The sequence below is a fragment of the Pleurodeles waltl genome, chromosome 10 (genome assembly GCF_031143425.1).
Source record: "Pleurodeles waltl isolate 20211129_DDA chromosome 10, aPleWal1.hap1.20221129, whole genome shotgun sequence".
Taxonomy (NCBI): Eukaryota; Metazoa; Chordata; class Amphibia; order Caudata; family Salamandridae; genus Pleurodeles; species Pleurodeles waltl.
The window spans coordinates 104159423-104185992 of record NC_090449.1 but is presented as its reverse complement, the minus strand read 5'-3'; the positions used below and the strand labels follow the sequence as shown (position 1 = coordinate 104185992).

General features: G+C 45.7%; 1 protein-coding gene across 1 annotated transcript in view; it reads left to right on the top strand.

The window, feature by feature from the left end:
• BAIAP3 (BAI1 associated protein 3) overlaps positions 1-26570 on the top strand; it is a 976697-nt gene that overhangs the window by 843682 nt on the left and 106445 nt on the right. The window contains exon 23 of the mRNA XM_069209880.1: positions 14242-14385. Within this exon, the coding sequence (XP_069065981.1) occupies positions 14242-14385 (144 nt within the window). The remainder of the gene's footprint in view (positions 1-14241; positions 14386-26570) is intronic.

The window sequence follows — 26570 nt, the reverse complement described above, 5'->3', positions numbered from 1 at the left end:
GTGTTTTTAATCCAGCCTCATTCCACTGGCTTAGATTAACTCTCCAGTGAAAATACTAGGTGCAAATATCAGTTTTTCATTACAAAGTACATATGGTTGTTGTCAAAAATATTATCCAAATGTTTGATGATGCCTAGTAAAAGGCAAATTTTTGTAATGCAATAGACCGTTGTTTGAACCGTATACTAATAACCATGCTTTCTCTTGTCTACCAGGACAGTGCAAAGGTCACATTCCGTTCCATACAGTTCAGCCTAACAAATTTGAGTAAATCACCCTAATTGTCTCACGTAGTCTATCTAGGAACAGTTTACAGGCAAAAACAACTGCGGCTATAATCACAAAGCCTAGTTATTTTATTTGTTTCTCACTACATGGATTTAAAACCCGGTGTTCTAAATGTAATTATGAACCTTTGGCCCATATTTATACTTTTTGCGCTAAAAAAGTATAAATATGGGCCTTTGTTTATTACTGCTGCGCTTGATAAACAGCATGACATAGACTATACATGCGGTTGCTTAAAGTATAATGTGTTAATTAGGACCATTTTTCAGGAAAGGGAGGGCATCAAGACCAACTTCTGTTCTCGAGAGTCACTGCCCCTCCACAAATTATGCAGTGGGATAAAAGCACACTTCACAGGTACTCATGGAAAATTAAATATGTATTGTAGGACCCCTTGAAATTAGGAATACATTTCACGAGTCCCTGTGAAATGCGGGCTTTAGCATCATAATAATAGCCCCAAATTACTCTGCTCTGCTTTAAGCTTGCGTATTGTTTCATCAAATCACTATTCAAAAAGGTAAATAAAATCTGACTCTATCCATAACTATTAAACATCTGAATACGCACATAAAATTTGTCTGCATGGTCTTTTTATCACCACTATTTCTGAAATGAGAGTGAGTAGGTGAACGAGTGGCGAGTAAAAGAAAGTTATTGGTATTGTTCTTCTTACACTGCCTAAACTATGGGCCTAAATTATGAAAAGTTAGCGCCGCCTTTACGTCATTTTTATGCAAAAGCGGCGCAAACTTACAAAATATATTTTTTACATAAAGGTGGTGTTAACTTTTCATAAATCAGGCCTATATGTCCTAGAATGGGCTCTGAATAAGCTTGTGACCTTAACTTTAAGCCTAGTTTAAGGGAAAAATGGCTTCTATGGCAAAAAAATAGCATATTTAAACATTTGCCAAAATACAAAGATATTTCCACATATGTTGCCTTCTTTAGCCCCAAGACTTTTGCTATTAACATCAGAGAGAAACATGTGAAAGTGAGCAAATATATTTGGTAAATACTTTGCTGCATTTTGGCTTTCTTACTTGCTCTAAACCAGTGATACTCATAGTATGGCCCGGGGGCCGCGTGCGGCCGTCCTGACCTTTACATGCGGCCCAGCAGCACTGGGCTGCTCTTAGCTAAACTCACTAACATTAAAAAAATGTAAATAAACAGGCAAGCATTTATTTAAGGTGAGTTGAAGGTTAAGAAAAGAGATAAGAGAGGGGTTCTGTACAATGTAACATCAGAAACACCTTCATTTTTAAAGACATATTTGAAGCAAAAATTCAAAAAGTGTATTTCATTAACATGCAGAAACTTCACCTTAGTTCACCAGATTATATCAGTGCATTGAAGAAATATATGATTTCAAAGTGATAATTTTCTAACCAGAATTTAGAAACATTCACTCCCCCATTTCCCAACCCAACAACGCCTTAGCTGAGCTAAGAGGCAAGTCAGCTATGTGCACTCTTTCGGTGGCCTAGGTTTCAATTATACAAAAACATTATAGTTTATTAAATCAAACACAAAAAGGTTTTGTGCAGCACACATCCTAAAGTCATGCGAGGTCCTCAAATGTGATAATGAACAAAAAGGAGGGAAAGTGAAATAAAACATGTGCTTAGGATCACACAGTTTGGTTAAGTGGAGAAGCCGTTATTATTCCCAAGTTTATGGTTTCACATTGTGCTATTCAGACACTAGAAGTATAGCTTTGCGTCCCTTAAACCAACTTTACTACCAACCCCCGACTGCCACCCTGCTGCCATCAGTGCGGCCCTCGGTCACATCGAAGACCAAACTTTGCGTCCCCCGTGAAAATGTTTGCGGGTACCCATGCTCTAAACTCTAAATAGTGTGGAAATACAGTATTGACGTCCAGTGGGAGCATTATTGTACATTTGAGGTCATCATTACTGGATGTTGGTCCGATCACTTAATAATGGCGTTTGATTTAATTGTTTAGTTGCAGAGGCTGGTAGTCCCAGCTGAAAAGGAATGCTGTGGATGGACCTTGTTGACATGCAATTAAGCATGTACATGCCAGGGACTGAGTGCTGAGGACGCACCTTCTTAAGTGATGGCCAGAAGAAAGGGCACCTCCTTCCAGTAGCGACAATGTTGTTTATGTTTATCAAATTACATTGGACAACAGATATCTTCAAGAATAAGCTCCAAAAGGAGAAAATACCAATTGGAATAAAAAACACCTAAAAGACAAATGGCTGGATTAGGTCCTGGAAGATCTTTACTGGAGACCAAGGATGTGAGAGAGTCTGAAGAATGCTTTTGGAATATCTTCTAAACTTGAAGGAAAAAAACAGAATCGAAATAGCTGGGGAAAAAATTATAGTGAAAGGCAGCAATGAATGAAAAGGAAAATACTTTAAAAATAATTGTGGGCAATCTGGCTCCATCAAAAGTCTCTTTTTATATTCTGTAAACAGGAAGCAATCCCATTATTCCTGTTGCATCCATTGTGGATTTTGATAGATGGGCAGAGGATACAGTATTTATATTGGATATGAAATAATATAGGCAGTGCTTAAGTTGTAAATAAAAACCTGCTGGTGCCAAAAGCTCTCCTCTGAAACAGGCGGCCGGCTGCTGCACTTAAATGTACGAGCACGGAATACAGAGGCAGCAGAATCCTGAAGCCATCTCTGGCCTCTTTAATCCATTTAGAGCCACTCTTTGCTCCTTCAGATCACTCTTGCAGCTTTCTGCTTTCTTCCTCTGTGACGCTTTTTCATCTTTCTCTTCCTCCGTCTTTTTCCAGATGTGTATTTTGCTCGCAGTTAATGCCTGATGCAGAAAACTAAGTGCCGGCCCTCAAAAATAAAGTTGGTGCCCCAGACCGGAAACCACCGGCTCAAATCAAGTACTGAATATAGGGTGCTTTCCTGTGAGATGTTTTTGGGAAAAAAGATCTCCATGGAGATCGACGGAAACCAAAGCTGAAATAGATCAATTCCCTCAATGAGTTCAGATATACTTTAATATATTGAGTGACCATCCGAAAACTCCAAGCTGTTGCCAATATAAGATGTGCAAGAGAATTCTCCACCAAGACAGACTTCCCGGGTAAGAAAGTTTCAGCCACTGTGAGGAAGGCGTCCTGCTGCTTGTTCACCAGAAGCTGCTAGAGCTGCTGAGCCCAAGCACATTCCCTGGCAGCAGGGTTAACAATACAGCCACATCAAACAAACAGGTTCACGTTGCTCCTTACCAAAGACTGTCACTTATCTCTGAACGTAGATTGGAAATGTTTACTCTTTGCAAATAAGTAATTAAGCCATGAATCCTCATGTTGGGGTTGAAATAGGATTATCTCGATGCATATTGTATGTCAGAAATGAACAGAACTGTTGTGTAAGCTGAATTAGAGATCATCCTAATTAATTTGACCATTTTTCCGCGTTTTTCCCAATTTTAGCTTCAAATGATTCTGAAAAAAATGATAAATACGTCTCGCAGTTAACTTCTCAGTTTGTTTATTCAGTAACTCTAATAAGGGTATTGAAACTAATAGTATTAGGTTTCCCAACTTTATAAAAGTATGTCCTATTTTGCAATTTCTCACAGCTTGCATTATTACCAATGTCAAAGCATCATATTTTGGCCATTGCCACAGGTATGTTTAATGTACCTGACTCCTCCTATTTTAGTTAGGAATTGAGCTATCAGATCTCAGCTCTTTTAATCAGAAAGCTACCTCTCTTGACCAATTTCACTCCTTTAGGAAACCATAGCTACCAGCCGCATGCCCTCTTTTAATTTGGAGCTCCAGTCGACAGGAGACACGACGCAAACAGCAGATAAGCAGTTGCACTCTAGCTGTGGGCATTTTAGGAAATTGCTCGTCAGTCCAGAAGGTCAGTGGGTGGTAACATCCACTCCTGCTTCTTGCCAAAGGAGTCATAAAGCTGTTCTTCAAAATGCCTACAGTGTTTGTGGCATATCTTAGCATTTGATATGGAAACGTCTAAAGTCCTAACTATGGGTCTGATTACGACCTTGGCAGATGGGACACTCCACCACAAACGTGACGGATATCCCGCCCGCCGTTTTACAAGTTCTATAGGATATAATGGAACTTGTAATACGGCGGACGGGATATCAGTCAAGTTTGTGGCAGAGTAATCCCCTCTGCCAAGGTCTTAATCAGGCCCTGTGTTCCGGTCTTACCCTCTCGCGTACCCAGGCCTACCTCCCTTTTCATCAGTGTTGCATTGACAAATATTGAGAGGTTTCATTTGGAGATGCTACAGTTCAGCTGTCACACGTCATGGTTTTTCTAGTATTCCTTCTGGCGCCTCTTTCTGTAGTATTTCGTTTTTCTGTCTTTTTATAGAAAAAGGTGTCTCAACTGTAATTAAGAGGGGCTGAGAACCCCTGACTATACTTGAAGCCCGTGGTCTATTGTTGGTCTTCAGAGGACAAAGTCTATCTTTAGCAGCTAGATAGGCCATGGCGCACAGGTTGAAGCCCCAGTTCCATTCAGAGAGATGCTTCTCCAAGTAACTGTGTTTGCCTCTTTATGAATATAATTTTGGAAAGAAATGTCAAAAACATGGAATCACTTTTAGACATTTTGTATCAATACCTTTTACCTTAAAATCATACACGTTATGGCCACCACCAAATATATAATTACATACACTTTTAATCTATTAAACTGGTTAAATTCCCAATGGAAGGTAGGCGCAGAATATTGTTTAGCAAAAATATAAGTTGAGGCAATGAAAAACATTGTAACTTTTTCTATCTACTGAATTAAAAAGAACCTTCTTGCCTAACAGAGGATCCACGAAGTTATAATTTTCTGTGTGCACTTTTAATACATTGCCTGCTTCCAGATTGAAATTAAACTTTAACGGGCTAAGGGCTCAACTATGAACCTTCTGGTCATACTTTGCAACTTTTTTTGTGACTAGAAAGTTTTTTGTGTACCAACTAATTCATGAATATCATAGTACACAAAAAAGCATTCAGAGCAGATCACATCTCTGACCTTGCTCATTAATGAGGTAGCTCCCAACTTGCAATTCTTTCCAATTGGAGAAAAGCACAAGGTGATGGACTTCTAGGACAGCCAACCACCATTACCGTGACTGGCTTTAATTTAAATAAAGTACGTTTTGTTTTTTAAAGCAGCACAATTTTCTTAAAGGAAACAGGGCTGCTTTTTAAAGTAAGGTTTCTTTTTTAGACGTTTTCTTGAAAGTTGGCACTGGTTCCAATGGGACCCCTTCCCTTTTGGGAATGGTTTACTTGTGGAAGGTGGGTCATTAGTTGTGTGGTCTGCACAAGTAATAGGTCCACACTTGACCACCACTGGGACCCAAACACCCCACTGTAGCATTTGACTCTCATAGGGTAGCGCTGCAGGGCAATAAAAGGCTTACTCAAGGGATGTGGTGTGGGCTCGTAATCACCATGCACAAGTACACAAGAATAGCACTCAATAAATGATTGTCCAGTCTGTGCTTTTTCTTTTGGAAAAGGAAAAGTACATTTATTACAAACACACTACTCAATACTATGCAACAATTTATAAATATACACAAGCGATGGAATTACTCTTGGGTGACATTGTGTAATCATTCTTGTCTCTCCCAAAGGGAGAGGTATACCAACAATCCACATGGCAAAACATTCAGTTGTATTCCAATGCACTATCTGACTGTAACTTGGACTGAGAGCATTTAGTACTGGTAATACAGTAACGCTACTTTGATCACTAGTGCCTGTCAGTCTTTGTACTCAAATAAAACATTAACAAGAAACATGTATAGGCCTGTTGGCATGATTGATGCTGTTACAATTACTCTCAGTACAATCTACTAAGTCTAGCCGCACCCCAAAGGATGTGGTCAAAGTTTAATCATATTCCACATTTAAGCATTCACCATAAAAAAATGCACATTTGACATAGTCCCTAAAAGACATCACTTGGTTGTTCACAGTTGCATAATACCATCTCTCACCCCTAGAGGTTGCCTTTTCCTTATGACCATACACATGGCACAGCATTGCCCACAAAGACGCAGCTATACATTTTTAATCACAAACATAAAATGCTGCACTTTAACCATAGTCCTTAAAGGACTTAATTTCTGTAACTACACCTGTAATTACAGCCCTTCATCCCTAGAAGGTATTCAATAATATGGCAGTCTATATTAATCATATTCAGGCCACAAGGACTGCAGCCATACTCTTCACCTTTCGAGGGTGCAGCTTCTACACCATGAAACAAAAGTTCCAGCTGGGATAGAGTTTGGAAACACCTTGAGGGGTTATCCTTCCAATGTTCCCTGAAACTGAGGGTGGAGACATTAGAAACCTTTCAGAGGGGAGGCTACCCTCCTCCTGCAGCTACCCCCACATTTGAAAATATTCTGGTGGTGACCTTACTTGTCCTGGGGTCACCAACGTGGCCAAAACAAGTGATTTTAATCGGAAAATGTTGTACCTTGTAAGACATTATTGAGCACTCCCCGGGAGCGTAAATATTTCATTAGTGGCTCTCCCACTGCGCTGGGGCGAGCCGCTTCGCTTTTCCTTAGGTTCTTTTTAAATTTCATCTAGCGGCCTCGTGCCACAACTTTGTGGCCTTCCAGGGTGTCCGGTTCCCCTCAGACAACCTGTGTGCTGGGATCTCATTGGAGGGCAGCTCAGGGAGCCCACCCCTTCTGCCTCACCGGCTTCCTGCAGGAACAATAGGCTCACGTGCTGCCGTGGGAGCCATCAGAAGCATTCTGATCTGCCGGCTCCTGCAGGCAGTCATGCACATGTGACCCAGCTTTCCCGCTCCCACCAGACACGAGCACTCGTAGCAGTTAAGGTAGGCCACATGGGGAGTGTGGTGGCACTCCCCCAGCCGTCTCCAAGCATCAGGCCGAGGGATGGGTACTGGGCCCCATTCCTGCTGTCGTCGCGCTCCCCCTTTTGTCATGGCCTCATGGGGTCCTGGAATGGGGTCCAGGGCCACATCCCTGTTGTGGCGGCGCTGTGAGATGGGGCCCCCTGTTCTTCTGGTTCTCTCGGGGTCCCAGCATTGGGCCTGGGGATTCCTCCTCATAACGCGGGAAGTGTGACAGCACTCCTCTGTACTCCTCTTTGCAACAGCACTTCCCTGCATTCTCTGTTATTCGAGGGCAACCTCCTGGCCCACCCTGGAGGCAAGTTGGAGGTCGGCAGTGGCGCCCCGTGCACTTTGTCACCGGGCGGAAAAAGGTCAGTGGTTGCCAAACTTTGCACAAGGATATCTCGAGCCCCATTGGGCCAATTTTGATGATCTTTGACTCATTGTGCACTTTCCTCAGGCCTTCTGGCCTGAAAGGATGAGAAATTTGGCAGTGAGCTGGTTTCACAGGCTCCCTGCACCAGACTTCCACTTTGCTGTCCCTCTGGGCCACTCAGCTCCTCACACAGAGCCCAGTCTGTTCCCCCACTGCTCCTGGGGTCATTCTGAGTCAGAGTCCTTGGTCCTGGGGACAGTCAGGGGGCTCTTCCTTCTTATTGTCCATGGCATCAGACTCCAGTCCTGGGGTTCTTCAGTAAAAGTACAGCAAGAGAGAACTCTCCCCTGCAGAAGGCCTTTTAAGTTGGGGTGGGTGTTTCCAGCAGGTCTTTGCATCCTGCCTATCCTGATGTGCCACATCACCTCCAAGCCCCTGCCCCAACCTTCTTGCACAGGCCTCTGAGATATCTAAAAATGGTGTCTTCCAGGAGTCAGCTGCCACATGTTTTCTGAGGGTCTCAGCTCCCCTCTTCCCTGACATTCCTGCCAGGGCCCCCACCAGCAATTCCCCCAAGGAGCCCCTCCTCGCTGAGTGTCCTGGGACAGACCTGGTTACTGGCACAGGATGACCAGGGCCAGCTTTTGGGTGGTGCAAGCGGTGCAACCGCACCGGGAGTTGACCTCAGGGTGGCGTTGTGTTTATCAATAATTTCCAAAACTTGCGATTTAAAAGCACCTGCTGAAAAGTTCCATGTGGGATTAGCCTTCAAGAAACAATTAAAATGTCAAGATAATTCTTGTGACTAATGTTCCTGCTAGAGAGAGAGATGGGAGTTTTGCATAGTGGCAGCTTTGACTCAACATAAAGGAGCATAGAGGCAAATATGTCTGCTGCAAAAAACAGAACTATGGGGCATATTTAAGAAAAGTGGCACTGCACACAGTGCAGCACCACTTTTCTTGCACTCCCTTAGTGCTCCCCTAACGCTGTATTTAAAATATGGTGCAACATGGTGGTAGTTAGGGGACTAGTGTCAGATTTATTTACGCTAGTCCGGCGCTTTGTAGGATTAGCGTTGTTGGACTTTTTTTTTGCTTATAAAGGGTCATCCCCAATCTTTTTGCCTCCTGCCTCCTATTTATTTCTGACCTGTTGGTGTTGATTTTTGAACTCTGAGCACTTTACCACTGCTAACCAGTGCTAAAGTTCATATGCTCTCTGTGTAAATTGTATTGGTGATTGGTTTATCCATGATTGGCATATTTGATTTACTAGTAAGTCCCTAGTAAAGTGCACTGGAGGCGCCAGGGCCTGTAAATCAAATGCTACTAGTGGGCCTGCAGCACTGGTTGTGCCACCCACATAAGTAGCTCTGTAATCATGTCTCAGACCTGCCATTGCAGTGTCTGTGTTTGCAGGTTTAACTGTAAATTCGGCTTGGCGAGTGTACCCACTTGCCAGGCCTAAACCTTCCCTTTTCTTACATGTCAGACACCCCTAAGGTAGGCCCTAGGTAGCCCCAAGGGCAGGGTGCAGTGTATGGTTAAGGTAGGACATATAGTAATGTGTTTTATATGTCCTGACAGTGAAATATTGCTAAATTCGTTTTTCACTGTTGCAACTGTTGTTACCTTTAAATCTGATTGAAGTGTAGAATCCCTTTGGGAGCGGATGGACATTTGGAGTTTGGGGTCTCTGAGCTCACAATTTAAAAATACATCTTTTAGTAAAGTTGATTTTAAGATTGTGTGTTTGAAAATGCCACTTTTAGAAAGTGAGAATTTTCTTGCTTAGACCATTTCTGTGACTCTGCCTGTTTGTAGATTCCCTGTCTGGGTCAGTTTGACAGTTGGGCTGGTTGCACCTCACACTAGACAGTGACACAAAATGAGCTGGGATGTAGTCTGCATTTCCTGATGAGCTATCTGTGCTAGGAGGGAGGAGAGGAGTGGTCACTTACACCTGAAAGGGCTGAGCCTGTCCTCACACAATGCAGTCTTTGACCCCCCGATGAGTGTCTGGGGCCTGGCCAAGGTGAGATTTCACATTCAAAAGAGACTTTACTTTGAAGTAGGCCTACTTCAAAGGAGAAATTGGGTATAAGAAGGGCACCCAAAACCACAGACTTTAGATCACTTCTGGACATCAAGAGGAACCTCTGCCTGGAGAAGAGCTGAGGAGCTGAGGAAAAGTGCTGCCCTGCCTGTGACTGTGCTCTGTGGAGCTATCCTGCAGTTGCTGCTTCTGCCAGAGTAAGAGGGCAAAGACTGGACTTTGTGCGCCTTCTATCTTGTGAAGAAATCTCCAAGGGCTTGATTTAGAGCTTGCCTCCTGTTGTTTGAAGTCTCAGGGACAGCAAAGACTTCTCTCTGCCAGCACCTGGAGTCTCTGGGGAGACTTCTGCTCTGTGACAAGTGTTGCCTAACCAGTCCCTGGGCCCTTGAAAGGAAAGTTGGTGGAAATCCAAGGAAATCGACGCCACTGCTGAATCTGGAGACACCGCCTGCAACTGACTCCGTGATCTTCGCTGGAACGCGACGACCTTTGCAGGCCCAAAGCCGCTGCAGCCCGCTGAAGTCCGCGACTCCATGGAAGTCGCAGCACCACGTCGTTACCGACGCCGTTCGAAGTGCACGGATTCAACATTTCGCACAGACGCCACGATCCCCAACTTCGCGCATCGACTTGTTTTCACTCTTCACCAAAGGTACTGTACTTGGGGCAGGCATTAAAAGTGCCGGAAAAACATTACGCAAAGAAATCTAACACATTTCTTTGCGTCATTTTTTTTACCCCCCTAAACGAGGGATGCCCACTTTGCATACATTATGCCTGGCACAGGCATAATGTAGTGCAAAGGGTTAGAAAGTGGCATGCATTGCGCCTCTTTGTATATATGGCGCAGCATTTTTGGCCTTCTAACGCCACATTAGTGTAAAACAATGACTCTAATGTGGTGTTAGAGTGGCACGAGGGGCTCTTAAAAATACCTCTATGGTAGTGCCTAATTCGTGCTTGTTGTTTCCTGTGCGGAGCACCGGCTCTTATTTTTGAGGGCCGGCGCTTATTTTTCTGCCTCAAGCATTTACTCGAGAAAAAGACACATATAGGAAAGATGAAGGAAGAGAAAAACGAAAAAGCGTCACAATGGGAAAAAGTTTAAATCCGCAAGAGTGAGCTGAAGGGGCAGGGAGTGCCTGTAAATGGATTGAAGAAGCGTGAGATGGCTTCAGGATTACACTGCCTCTGTATTCCGTGTTCACACATTTAATTGCAGCAGCCGTGTATTTAAGAGGAGCGCTTTGGGCACCGCCACCTTTTTATTTACAAATTAAGCACTGCCCTATAGGGCATATTTTAAAAAAGTGGCGCTGCACACAGTGCTGCGCCACTTTTCTTGCACCCTTTAGAACCCCCCCCCCAATGCCACCATGTGTGCATCATATTTAAAATACGGTGCACCATGGCGGTAGTTAGGGGACTAGTGTCAGAACTTTTTACGCTAGTCTGGCGCTTTGCAGGATTAGTGTAAAAAATGTTGATGCTAATCCTGCAAAGCACCCAGAGGCCCATTGTAACCAACAGACGCCTCCTTTTAATGCCTGCTCTGAGCAGGGCATAAAAAGTGCCGGAAAAAAATGGCGCAAAGAAATCTGTCAGATTTCTTTGCGCCATTTTGTTGGCCCTCCCTAACGGGGCGAATGCCATGTTTGATTACATTATGCATGGTGCAGGCATAATGTAGCGAAAAGGGATACAAAGTGGTGCAATGCATGCATTGCGCCTCTTTGTAATTGTAGCACAGTGTTTTTGGCCTTCTAACGCCACATTAGGGTAAACAAAATTACGCTAATGTGGCGTTAGAATGGTGCAAGGGGCTCTTAAATAATATGCCCCTATATTTTATGTGGCTAGCTGAGTGGATTAGTAAAGCCAGCCTTTACAAGTGATTTAAAACCCATGAATGTATGTGAAAGGGGAGCAATGGAGAGACGAGGGGCACATTTGTCGGGTGGAAGTGAGTGAAACCGAGGAGGATGTCATGGGGTGGGGGGTGCCAAAATAAACTGTTGCACAGGGCGCCACCAGTCCTAAAGCCGGCCCTGAGGATGAAAGCTGGCTGATTGATGCAGGGCCCTGTTCCTGCAGCTGGAAAGAACAGCAATTAGTCCAGTCCAGCAGGGCCACAAAGGCCTGGGCCCTGATCCTGGGCTGCGCCAGAGAAAGATGACATTCCTGGATGACCCATAAGCAGTACAGGTATATGTTTGTAACCTACAACAGTGTTCTTTTCATACAGGTTACAGGATACATTTATGCAACTCTGTAGTCTTTTGACCCTAGGAAACTGGAGTTATGCCATAGGGCAGCCTTTCCCATTGGAATATAATGGAGTGTCACTACATTCAAGACAGTAAAGCACACTGACTACCTTTTACAAGCCACACCATAAGTCCTATTGCGGGTCACCACCCACTCTGCATTGTCCCTTCTGAGCCAAGCTAACTGGGTGCAGTTCTTGGGCTGCGCACATCGGGAGTCTTCCCTCCACAGCTCTCACACGGGTGCACCCGCATGTGCACACATGTTCATGTGTATCCAGCCCTGGGCCTCCTACCCTTGCTTCGTCACAGAAGACATCTTAATAAGGCGGCACTGGCGGTAAACATGTGCAGTCCATTTTACGATGAGGTTACTGTGGGTGAATTTCAGACAATGGGGCTCCCCCACAGCAAAAGGTTAAAAAAACGGTTGATCCAAAAGCAAAACATTGGGGCAAACCAGATAGTCAGAACCACCTTCTCACAGTTACCACCTCCTTTAAGGAGTTTTTAGCTTTTCAGTGGTTTGGAACTGAGATTACAGTAGCAAACAGAGACGTTTTAAAGCATGGGCAAGGTGGGGTCTGGCGCAGGGCCCCAGATTTTCAGGTGGCCCCCTGATAGAGCCAGCTGTTTTCTGTAAGCATTCTTGTCCTCAGGACCTCGAATCATTCATAAACAGATTGTTTTAAATACCGTTTTCCTTTATTTTTTAATGTGGGTGATATGTGAGAGTCTATTACAGACATTTTGCATAGAAATGTTTCATTTATGTTTCATGCAACATCCGTAAAAAAAAAAAATCTTTTAGATCAAAACACAACCTCACATATGAGAACTGGGAGGGTATCATAGAGATTATTTGCAGTAAAATTAGTGAGCGGCTTCTGTGTTACAATATTGAAAACACACATCACTATTCCTGAATATTAGATTTACACACACATTTAGAATTTGGATGAGTGTGTCTGCGCACTGTCAGTGATCTGGCCAAAGAGGACATGAAAGATCTGAAATTGGATCATAAATTCAAAATTGTTCTGAACAGGTGCCCCTAAAATACATTTGGCCTAGGGCTCCCAAAATCCTTAAGAAGTCCCTGGTAAACCATTGATACATATGTTACTGAATTTCTGCTGGTAACGGACAACCGCGACGCGCCCCTCTCAAATAGTGAATTCCAAATAACTTTTGCAATTTTGTAAATGGGTTTAGTACATAGGCAAAACCTTTTAAGCAGTTGCAAGCCCACGAATCACAGGGTTTCCAGTGGCAAAAAAAATGCCATATTGTCGATTCGATACTCGAGATGCACAAACTATATTTTTTGGGAAAGCACTGAAGCTGTGCTGGGCATATTCATATTCATGCCTTTAACAGAAAAATCCACTGCCTATATCTACCCATAATGCATTACTGTAGAAGCTGTTCATGTGCATTTACAGTACAGTAACTGAGCCAATTAGTCCTTAGGGTGCCGTTCTATCCGAACCGCCTGCTGCTCAGCTGTACCCAATGCAGGCACGTGCCCACATTTTCCATTCACTCATACAGTTTTGGAACCAGTGCCCCACTCTGTGTTCTGTGAGTTACCGCCACACCCTCCCATTGTGAACTGCACAATAGCCCCGTTCCCATTATCCTCGTCGGCGCCCAATGGATTTCAATGGAAGAAATCTCAAAGAAAGGCTTTTATTGCAGATCTATCTACCTAATTTACCAGAGATAGGAGAGGGATGGCTAAAACCAAGACTTTGTGCAAATGCTCTGCTTTTTTTTCTCTCACATATGCCCTGCTGCACTAAGATCTGAGCATTGAAGCTTGACAATTTCTCTTCGACGAGTATTTATTCGCAAAGCTACACCCCGATCAGAATGAACCCTTCGCTCACTGTGTCTGTAATACATACCTTATTAGCATTGTTAGAGGCAATTTTGCATGTATGTCCCTTTTGACACCAAGTTTACGCATTGTGGCATATAATGAATGAATGTATGATGCAAACTTATGAGCCAAGAAACAGTGATTCATCTATTTTATGTATTCATTACTTATTTATATGGTTTTAAACAGTTGCATTTACAATGAAGTGGCGTCACTATGTTTTAACAAGTTGAGAGTATGTACAGTCACTTAAACAGTAGAAATATGTGTCACGAGGACATTACACATTTCCCTGTGATGTACAGGTGGGTAAGGCGGGAGTGGCATGAAGGACCACTGACAGGCCCAGGGCTGATAGCCACTGAATGATCAGTTGAAGGGTTAAAAAGCCACGGTTTAGAAGAGTTTTATTGAAAAATAGTGAGATGGACAACATGGGACTTGATGTGAGCTGATTGCTATTCATTCTTTTTGATTTTCCCAACAGCTGGAGTGCGTGGACTCGGTCTCTAAACACAGCAGCTCTGCAGTTGATCTTACAACCTGCTTCTCTCAAATTAGAGAGTTCTGGATACAACTAGCCTGGCCCGACTCCGCTGAAGCATTTGTCTTTTTAACTCAACTAACTGATGTAAGTTTCAGCATTCACAAATGCGTGCCTCAAGTTTTAAAGCATATTACTTGTAAGTCGTCCATTCAAACTTACTACAATATCACCTAAACCATGTATGCGCATTAAAACAAGGGCTATTTAGTCTTTAAAGCAGCATTTGAAAAAGAGGACCAAGTCACAACATCCGTATGACTGTTTGGAAGTGGAAGTGACACAAGTAAGTGTCATGTTGTTTAGTGCTGTGAGGGCTGCTTGACGATATATTGGAATTTTAAGAGTTGTCTGAGGAGCATAAGTAGACTAATTTACAGGCAGTTACAAGAGCACTGAACTATGTTATGGTATATTGTTTTTATTCAGTACTGAATGTCGGATATAACTGATTTCAGACATCATTTGGTGGTTTTAGAGTGAGCATCAATCGACTCCGTGTCCATGCTAGATATGACATCATGAGCCTATGTAGGCAACACCCAGGTGCGCTGACGTGACGTTCTTTTCTTTCCATGCCAGCCAGCGCTGATCGGAAGAGAGCTACCCAACAGTCAGCTTTTAAGTGGACTTTTTGTTGAAGTTTTTTCAAGTTGTATAACTCCTGGTGCATCGAGGATGTCCTCTAGGAAGACTGGATTCACGCCCTGTGGGCCCTGTCATTGGGCTATGACGGTGACGGATCCGCACCTCGTGTGCCTTTGGTGTTTGGATCCCGACCATGACCCGAAGTCGTGCTCCAATTGCCAGGCCATTAATCCTAAGGCTTTTAGGGAGTGGTCCCTAAAGTGGATGGTGTTCCAGTGCTTGGCTGCGCAATCTCGGTCAAGAGGAAGGTCTTGGGATTGGTCGTGAAGCCCCCCATCTTCTTCATCTCACTCCAAGTACTTGGGACGTTCGGGTAAGTTGAGGCATAAAAAGTCAAAGAAGGCGAAACGTTCTTCGACTTTACCCAGTCTGTCGGCCGACGAGTGGAGGAGAGCATCATCAATCGAGGCCTTCAGCTGCGGAGCCTGCGTCTGGGCCAATTTCATGCTTCCCAGAGTGTCCGGGAACCTTAGATCCTGCTCAGCTAATAGAGTTTAATGAGGCCATGCACCTCATCTTTGGGCCTTCTGATTCTGCTGCCGTGCCTTCAGGCCCGCTGAGACAGAAGAGGAACTTCCAGTTCTCTCGTAGGGGATTTCCATGTATAGTCATAAGCACTGAATAGTTCCGCGCGCCTGCGGGGACCCCGGAGCACTGTTGTGTAGTATATTCTTAAGTGCAATCATCAGCTCCTTGACAAAAAGGTCTGTGAAAAACACTTAAGAATAACAATGTGCAGCCTATGTGAACAGCTACACAGGCCAAATTGTTAGAAGAAAAAAAACAGTTGTAGTGTAAATTTCACGTTTAAACCTCTATTTATTCTATAAATACATAAATAAATACATTCTCATATTTTATTTACACCTCTCATGAGAATAAAACAATGTAGGGCAGTGTAGCCCATAGGCTGCCATTATACAGAATGAAAATAGAACTGTGCCTTTAAGAAAGTAAAGTCTTCCTGTTTCCCATCATGCACAGCAAAAGGCAGTTGCCTCAGTTCTTTTTTCCGGCTCCTTTCTGACAGGACCCTGAAGCATTGAGCTCTACCTCACAAAATCCTTTTGTGACAGAAATTCATTTAAAATCTTTTGAATTTCATTTTCACTCGACGTTTTTAACATTGAGTGATAATTTTCTGCTTTTTTCTGTTAGATTCTGACAGAATTTTGAGGTTTTTCTACTTCAGAAATGCCTTCACTGTTTGACAAATGTCCTTCTTGTGGCAGAAAAAAGGCCAAAACAGATCCACATCGGGTCTGCATAATTTGCCTTCCATCCAGCCACAAACCGGAGTCGTGTGACATCTGCAAAACCTTCTCCAGAAGGACCCTTCGTGACAGGGAGAAGATCCGACTCCAGGCGAAAGAGGACAGGAGGAAAAGTGGTCATTCTACCACAGAGCGAGGAGAAGGTCAGTCTTCTACCAGGGCTCACACTGGTTCCTCTATAACTCCGACCAGACCGGCTCAAAAACGGCACAGGTCTCCGACGACGTCGAGGGCGTCGACGTCGAGGCAAGGAACGGCGCCAACATGCTCGCCGTCGAGGAGTGGTTCGCCGGCGAGAAAGAGACATCGCTCGCCGTCGACGACGATTTCGCCGTCGAGACGGCGTGGACTTTCGCCGTCGAGATCTGGGTCACCGTCGACACGGCGAGGACGTTCCACGTCGAGGAGATCTGAATCCGGTTCGCCGTCGAAACGGCGAGATCGATCAACGTCGAGGGGTGCTCGACGTCGTAGACGTTCACCGTCATCACGGCGACGTCGAGGGTCGTCGTCGAGAGATTCTCAACGGCGAGAAGAATCGACGGCGAAGGACACTCGCCGTCACCGTACTTCGACGTCGAGGAGTGTGTCGACGTCGAGACAATCAAAAAGACCTAGGAGGGTTTATACAACCTCAGAATCCTCGGCTTCAATCATCCTCCTTCCAGCGTCTCCACAACTCTCTCCTCGACAATCACCATTGCCACAGACGCCGGTAACACCTACGGCGCCTCTTCCGGCTCCGCCTGCAGAGTCTGTTTTGAGGACTCCAACGCGGTCTGTAAGACGTTCGGGACATTCCTCTAGACGCTCTTCTTCCTCTCGGCACCGTCATGACCCACAGAGATCTCAGCATTCACATCACAGGCGTTCTTCTTCGTCTACACGGGACTACTCTCCAACCCTATCGGACTCACCGTCCCCGAGAGTGTCCCCCATAGATGATGTCAATACGTTCCAGGAGGTCTTAGTACGAGGGGCAACCAAGCTGAACATCCCGCTGGCGGTACCTGCCCCATCGACGTCAGTGATCTTTGAGACCTTGCATCACAGGACATCTTCCAGACCTTTGCTTCCACTGGTTCCAGGTCTCCTTGAACCAGCAATGGATATTTTCCTTGCACCGGCCGCAACAAAGTCTGCTCCTTCCAGACTTATTAAAAAATATCGTCCACCAGAACAAGATCCTCTATTCTTGAGGTCGGACCCAGTTCCTGATTCGGTGGTCATAGTAGCGGCAAAGAAACTGCATTCAACCTCACCATCTTCTTCTTCACCTCCAGATAAAGAGAGCAGAAAGATAGATGCTGCAGGACGAAAAGTATGCTCTACTGCAGCCGTCACGATGAAGGCAGCCAGCGCTACTGCGTTATTAGGGCGGTACGATCGTGCCCTCTGGGACTCTTTAATACAGTTTGCGGAACATCTTCCTAAGGATAAAAGGGAAGATTTCCTGGAGGTCGTGGGTGAGGGAGCCATGGTGTCTAACCAAATTATAAGTGCTGCAGCTGACTCTTCGGTGCTATCCGCACACAATTATTCACACGGGATAGCGCTCAGAAGGCATGCATGGTTGAGACTTACATCACTCAAACCTGAAGCGCAGCAGAGAATACAAAACCTGCCTTTCTCGGGCTCCACCTTGTTCGGTTCTCATGCCGATGACGAGATGGCTAGAATGAAAGCTGAACTAGATACCTTGAAAGCGGTAGGGATGGAAAGACCGAAAGAACAAAGAAAGGTTTTCCGGCCATATCAACGACGACTTTTCACCCACCGGTATCAGTCGCCACACTGGATGTCTTCGCGCCCCCAGCAGCAGCAACAACAGCAGTATCAAAGGGGTTTCTCTACTCAGCGAAGGTCGACAAGGGGTCGTTCAACACCTCAAACTCAGGCAACTCGACAGGCTCCCACGTCTAAGCCCTGAATCTTTGCTTCCCCCTCCTCCGTTATCCACTCCGGTAGGGGGAAGTATCTCAAATCATCTGGACGAGTGGCTACGCATCACAACAGACGCCTGGGTATTGAATATTGTGAGACATGGTTACGCTCTCAGATTCACCAGTCCTCCACCATCTGTTCCACCCAAAACAGCCAACCGCCACCTCGAAGCTCTACAGTTAGAGGTCAATATCCTATTGCAAAAAAGAGCCATAGAACCCGTTCCCATCAGCCAGCAAGGGAAGGGGATTTATTCGAGATATTTCCTTGTACCGAAAAAAGACAAACAAGAGTTTCGTCCCATCTTAGATCTGAGGACAGCAAACAAATGGATTCGCAAAGAAAAATTCAGGATGTTAGCCTTACACCAAATTTATCCACATCTACGTCAGGGCGACTGGCTATGTGCGATAGATCTTTGCGACGCTTACTTTCACATCCCAGTAACCAAGAAACATCGAAAATTCCTAAGGTTCACTGTCGGAAAACGCCATTACCAATTTGCAGTTCTACCTTTCGGCCTAAAATCAGCGCCAAGAACTTTTTCCAAATGCATGGCGGTAGTAGCCGCCCACTTGAGGAAACAGCGAATATTCGTCTACCCCTATCTAGACGATTGGCTCATAAAGGCCTCCAGTTGTCTCGAGACACAGCAACATTTCGAATGGACTCTACAACTGCTGCAAAAACTTGGTCTTCAAGTCAATCTCCTGAAATCTACAGCAACACCTGTTCAGAGGTTGCATTACTTAGGGGCCATTGTAGATACCAGGCTAGGAAAGGTGTTTCCTTCGGAGGAACGACGGTTATCGATTCTCCAGAAGTGCAAACAACTGCAGGAAAGACCTCAAGCCACTGCAAGAATAATAGCTTCTCTACTGGGCTCGATGGCGTCTTGTATCCATCTGGTTCCCAATGCTCGCCTCCATATGAGACCATTGCAAGAAAACCTGGAGGATCAGTGGTGTCAACTGAGGGACGATTGGGAGAACAAAGTCCTTCTTTCTCCTCACACCCTACAATCCCTCAAGTGGTGGTGTTTACCCAGCAATCTCTTGGTGGGGATTCCGTTCCAACAACGGCCCCCATCTCAAACCATCGTAACAGATGCGTCACTGATCGGATGGGGGGCGCACATGGAACATCTTCGAGTCCAAGGCGAGTGGTCACAGAGAGAGAGTCTCTATCACATCAACCTGCTGGAACTTCGCGCAGTCCACCTTGCGCTCAAAGCCTTCCTTCCCTCTCTGAGAACGGAAACTCTCCTTCTCCAGACAGACAACGTGGCCACTATGTACTACGTGAACAAACAAGGAGGCACCAGGTCCAGAATTTTATCCAGAGAGGCTCAGACAATCTGGCATTGGCTTCTAGCCAGGAACCTGTCACTAGTGGCAACTCACCTGCCCGGCATCCAGAATGTTCAAGCGGATGCCCTCAGTCGGGTAATGGACGAGAACCACGAATGGGTACTACACGACGACGTCGTTCATTCCATTTTCGCACTCTGGGGTACCCCCTCTACAGACCTATTCGCAACCCCAGAAAACAAAAAATGCCAAAACTTCGCCTCCAGATATTACCATCCAGGGACACTGGGGAATGCCCTGTGGATAAGCTGGTCAGGAGCATTTCTTTACGCCTTTCCACCGCTTCCCCTGATTCCGGCGGTCCTCCAGAAGCTGTCCAATGTTCAGACCAAAATGATCCTAATTGCTCCGGAGTGGCCACGCCAGTGGTGGTTCCCAGACCTTCTTCACCGGTCACTCAAACCACACATCAGGCTACCATATCGTCCGGACCTTCTCACGAAGTTCAGAGGGCAGATATCTCATCCCAACCCCTCATCGTTGAGTTTGGCAGCATGGCTCCTGAGCTAGTGCAATATGGACACTTGAACCTACCTCAGGATTGTATGGAAATTCTGAAGGAAGCAAAGCGCCCTTCCACACGATCAGCCTATGCAAGCAAGTGGAAGAGATTCTGCATTTGGTGTTTACACAACAACATTGACCCGGCTTCCTGTGGAGAACAATCTATCCTGCCATACTTGTTAAGTTTGGCAAAATCGGGCTTACAACTGTCGTCAATAAAAGTTCACTTGGCGGCTGTCACAGCATACAGAAAGAGTCCTTCACAAACTTCCTTTTTTCGGATTCCGATTATTAAGGATTTCCTAGAAGGTTTAAAGAAGGTTTTTCCCCCCATTAGAAAGCCTTCTCCTCCATGGGAACTGAACGTTGTCTTATCACGTCTGATGCTGCCGCCATTCGAGCCAATACATAAGGCATCGCTGCAACATCTCACATGGAAAGCTGCTTTTCTGGTGGCAATCACTTCAGCGCGTAGGGTCAGCGAAATCCAGGCCCTTTGCGCTCAGGAACCCTACACGGTTTTTCATTCTGCAAAAGTGGTAATGAGAACTCATCCAAAATTTTTACCTAAGGTAGTCTCCGACTTCCATGTGAACCAAACAATTTCATTACCGACTTTCTTTCAGAATCCAGCTACTCCTGCTGAGAGAACTCTGCATTCTCTGGATGTAAAGAGAGTCTTGAAATTTTACTTGGACAGGACAAAAAGCTTACGAAAATCACAACAGCTTTTTATTAACTATGGCCCAATCAGAACAGGTTTGGGTACATCTAAACAATCTTTATCCAGGTGGATTGTTTCATGTATAATGTTATGTTATCAGTTAGCAAACAAATCCCTTGGTGGTAGGCCAAAAGCCCACTCTACCAGAGGGAAAGCAGCTACTGTAGCCTTGATGAGAAATGTCCCTTTGGCAGAAATATGCAAGGCTGCCACTTGGAGGTCGGTCCATACCTTTACTAAGCATTACTGCCTTGATACAGACGCTAGGGCAGATGCTCAGGTTGGGCAGGCTTTGCTCAAGAATTTGTTTGCATGATTCATGTTTTTCTCAGTATTCTTATGTCTACTCCACCGCGGTTATGGGGATGGGCTTGCTACTCTATTCAGTGCTTATGACTATACATGGAAATCCCCTACGAGAGAAGAAATGGTTTCTTACCTGTAACTCCAGTTCTCTCGTAGGGGTATTTCCATGATAGTCATAAGCAACCCTCCCTCCTCCCCGGTGGAGTTGACATAGAACATGAATATTATGGAGGTTGGTACTCCAACAAATGTTTTGTTTTTCTTCATGTCAGGTTAATAGCCTCCAAAAAAGAACTGAGGCAACTGCCTTTTGCTGTGCATGATGGGAAACAGGAAGACTTTACTTTCTTAAAGGCACAGTTCTATTTTCATTCTGTATAATGGCAGCCTATGGGCTACACTGCCCTACATTGTTTTATTCTCATGAGAGGTGTAAATAAAATATGAGAATGTATTTATTTATGTATTTATAGAATAAATAGAGGTTTAAACGTGAAATTTACACTACAACTGTTTTTTTTCTTCTAACAATTTGGCCTGTGTAGCTGTTCACATAGGCTGCACATTGTTATTCTTAAGTGTTTTTCACAGACCTTTTTGTCAAGGAGCTGATGATTGCACTTAAGAATATACTACACAACAGTGCTCCGGGGTCCCCGCAGGCGCGCGGAACTATTCAGTGCTTATGACTATCATGGAAATACCCCTACGAGAGAACTGGAGTTACAGGTAAGAAACCATTTCTTCTAGGCCGGTGGCTTCAGCCTCAACTCTGAGGGGCACCCATGGATCCATTAATGGACCTGAACAGGCACTAGTGGTACCACTTCAACCTTCCCTGGCGCCTGCCCTGAAATCAATGCTCCCGGTGCCATCCATGCCCCCATATGGCACTGCCCCCATCCTCATTGCCAACTCCGACACAGAGCTGGATGGGCATCATACAATGCCAACTCCTGCACCGGCAGGGGCCTTGGCCCCTCGGTCGGATCCTGAGCCTTATTATTATACGTTAGGTTACTGTGAGGAAGGGGAGGGGTCGCTGGATCCTTTAGAATACCATTTCCAAAACCCCATGGACTGGCGTACAGACCTGGGTGAAGCCAGTGTAATGGATACCTCTCCAGATACTTGATTGCTCTCTCCCCCTACCGTGGCTAAGGAGGTGGGTACTTCTATTCAGTGGCGGTGCGGAGAGCAGCTGAGGTCCGGGATCTTCAGCAGTCAGGACTAACCTCCTGACAGAAGTGCTTCAGCCTGGGGCTTCATCCTCTGAAGCCCTGCTCCCCTTTAATGAAGCCTTACGGATGTCCTTATGGGTACTTGGTCCAAACCCAGGACAGGGGCTCCTGTGAACAGGACTACTGCCTCCCGCAATCACCCTGCACCGGGTGATCCAGGTTTTCTAATGCACTACCCCACACCTGAGAGCTTAGTTATTCAAGCCTCCACTTCCCAGGGAGTGTTCCTTTTTTCACCCCAGGATAGGAAATCAAAGTGGCTAGACACATTTGGGAAGAAGATGTTTTCTTCCGCCAGCCTGGCATTGCAGTCCGTGAACTCTGCATGCCTTTTGGGCCATTATTCCCACATGTTGTGGGATACGGTTGTGCAAGTGCTGCCACAGATTCCAGAGAAACGCACGGGCTGACATTCCCAACCAGCTGCTGTTGGGAGAGACGCAGCAAAGTTCAAAAGCCAATGTGGATAGGACACAATTGACACACTGGGCAGAGAGATTGCATCAACAGTGGCCCTCAGATGCCATGTCTGGTTAGGGATGTCTGGCTTTGTGGGGGATGTCCAAGCTAACCTTATGGACATGCCCTTTAATGGCACCCTTCTCTTTGGAGAGAAAGCAGACTCGGCGCTCGAGCGCTTCAAGGATTCTCATGCTACAGCCAGGTACTTTGGCCTCACGGCAGCACCTCATCCACCTCAGTTTGCTTATTGCCCCTTTTGTGGGTATGGAAGCTGCGCCCAACTATGTCCGTTTCCCTCCTGCCATCATGCCACGCAAGCTGCCCAGCCTCTGCATAGCAGGGGATGTGGGTTCACTGTTCTCATGGATCAGGGAGCCAGTGGTTTGGCCAATCCACTGCCACCCCCTACAGGCAGGATCCACCATCATTTGCCCTGCTGGCAGTCCATCACGTCAGACAAGTGGGTTTTGCAGATAGTCTAAAAAGGCTACTCCCCCCCTTCAAGACTACCCCTCCATCCATGCCACCATCTTAATATTGAATAAAGGAGGATGACTTGGCACTTCTCAGAGAGGAAGTTACAGCTCTCTTGGCCAAGGGAGCCATAGAGAGGGTCCCTGTGCCAGAAGTAGGTTATGGTTGTTATTCCCACTACTTTCTGGTACCCAAAAAGGACAAAGGTGTCCGCCCTACCCTAGACGTTTGGTCCCTCAATTTCTTTCTCAAGAAGGAGAAGTTCAAAATCCTCACTCTGGCTCAGAATTTATCTAGTCTGGACCCATGATACTGGATGGTAGCGTTGGACTTGCAGGACGCATATTTCAATATTCCCGTCCTGCCTGCCCACAGATGTTACTCCTCGGGTGTTCACCAAGGTGATGGCAGTGGCCACAGCTCATCTGTGCAGGTTAGGGGTTACAGTCTTCCCCTATCTCGATGACTGGCTATCCTCCACCTCCAGACTACAGCGGGACCTCCTGCATTCACTGAGATTCATAATAAACGTGCCACAGTAACACCTGACTCCCTCTCAGATGCTCCCTTTCATCAGAGCTGTTCTGGACACAGTGCAGTTTCTGGCCTATCCGCCCGAGCAACGAGTCGAGGATATTTAGGCTATGATACCGATGTTTCAGTCTCTATCCTGGATTTAGGTTAGAATGACTCAGGTTGCAGGGCCTCACGGCCTCCTGCATCCAGCTGGTGACACCTGCCAGATGGCATATGCGGGCTCTGCAGTGGTACCTGAAGTTCCAGTGGGCGCAGCATCAGGGGAATCTCTCCGACATGGTCCAGATCTCAGAGGGAACTCTGCGAGATCTGCAGTGGTGGCTAACAAGCCACAATTGGGCCAGAGACAGATCCCTCTCCCTTCCTCAACCAGACCTGACAGTAGTGACAGATGTGTCACTCTGGGATTGGGGCGGCCACCTGGGAGAGGCAGAGATCAGAGGAGTCTGGTCTCCGGCAGAGTCTGAACTCCACATCAACCTGTTGAAGCTCCAGACGATCAGCCTAGCACTGAAAGCATTTCTTCCCTCTCTCAAAAGGAAGGTATTCACAGACAATTCCACCGCCATGTGGTACTGCAACAAGTAGGCTCTGCGCCTCTGGATATGGCTGCAACATCAGGGCATTTCCCTGATGGTTCAACATCTGGCGGGCTCTCTGATCATCAGAGCAGACAAACTCAGCCGACAATGTTTTTGTCGATCACAAATGGCATCTCCATCCAGAGATGGACCAAGATCTCTTTTAACAGTGGGAAAAGCCTTGGTTATATCTGTTGTCCTCCACAGAGAACCCGCAAACAGTAGTATTGAACATTGGCGTTTCTAAGGCCGCATTTACTCTGTGATGCTTTTCGTCTCGAGTGGAACTCAGGCCTCCTATATGCCTTTTCGCCCATAACACTTCTGCTCAGAGTTCTAAAGAAGACCAAGAATGACCGGGCCCAATCCTTGTGGCTCTGGACTGGGCATGAAGAGTCTGGTGTCCCGAGATATTGAACATGGCCATCGATCCTCAGATCAGACCGCGCCTCTGGGAGAATCTTCTGTTGCCCTAGCACCAGAGGGTTCTCCACCCGAACCTGTCTAGACTCTGCCTTCTTGTGTAGCGAGTGAGCGGTGGCAGTTGACAACTTTTGACCTTCACTCCGAAGTCTGTAATGTTATCTTGCCAGCCAGGCGTCCCTCCACCAAAACGGTATAAACCTATTGTTGTATGCAATTTGTGGCATGGTGCACAGACAAGTCTGTTGACCCACTTTCTGCCCCTCTTTCTGAGGTTCTCTTGTTTATACTTTCTTTGGCCCAGTAGGGCTCTGCCATGGGCACTCTGAAGGGTTACTTATCTGAATATCTGAGTATTTGAGGTTACCTGATCAACCTTCCTTCCTTGTTTAAGTCTCCAATTGTAAATAGTTTCCTTAAAGACCTTTCTCATCTGTTTTCTCCATCTCCATTCATTATGCTCCAACTGTATTTTAATTTAGCTTTGACATTTCTAATGTGCGCTCCTTTCGAGCATCATCACAATTGTCCTCCCAGTCTTCTCACTTTGAAAACAGCCTTCCTTGTGGCCACTGCATCTGCCCACAGGGTGAGTGAGCTGTAGGTGTTGTCATCTAAAACACCCTACATTTCCATCTACCCAGACAGTGAGGTGCTTCGCACTAGAGCTTCTTTTTTGCCAAAAGTGGTCACTCCCTTTCATGTAGGCCAATCCATTACCTTGCCCACTTTTTACACCCCCCCCCACATTCTTCTAAGAAAGAGGAGAAGCACCACCCAAAAAGAGGGTTGGTCGTACAAAAGAGTTCTGGGTGGATGATCAACTCTTTGTCAGTTATGTGGGTGTGAAGACAGGTCATGCAGTGTAGAAGGGGATCATCTCCTGATGGTTCGTACTCTATTAAAATCTTCTGCACAGTGGCCAAGAAGCAAGCATGTGAAGGTTTGCATGCTCGCTCTACTAGAGAACAAATGCAACCAGTTCCAGTCCCTGAAATCTGTGAGGAGGCAACGTGGGCATCCTTGCACACGTTCACCAAACACTACTGCCTGGACAGTCAGGTCCATAGGGTATTTTGCCCGTTTTCTTCTGCAGGACTTTCTAGTTTGATATTGGTTCGCAGACCCACCTCCAGGGTTGCTATTGCTTTGGTATCTATTCATAAGGTAAGGAATCTGCGACTAGAAGTCTCTATCAAATTACAAGTTACTTACCTTCAGTAACACCTTATCTGGTAAAGACATATTCTAGTTGCAGATTTCTTACCGGCCCACCCATTATCCCTGCTCTGCTAACTGATTTCTAGGGACAGGGACTCCAGTTTTAGGGCCTTAGTTTTGACACACCAGTCATCAGTGTTCTTCATGGCTGTGCACTTCTGGCATGTAAAATGGTGAAAAGAAACTGACATCGGCATGTCAGGGTGGTGCCTATCTAGGACCTGTGACATCATAAGCGGCACCGACAACGCCCATGACAGGCGCTGAACTGATCAACGCCACCTAACGGTGCACAGGTGTATTGCTTGAGAAAAATTTCGGATCCAGACTGATGCCTGGGGGAAATTCATAATTTAAGGAATAAGGTAAGGAGTGTGCAACTAGAAAATGTCTCTACCAGATAAGGCTTACAAAAGGTAAGTAGATTGTTCCTCCTGCCTTGTGCTCCATTCTGAGCCTATCAAAGGGATACCCTAATGGTTTAACTCTAACATAAATTCTCAAATTGGAGTAGAGGTCTACTCATTATTCTGGCTAGGACTTCCACTGTCTTTTTGTTCTTT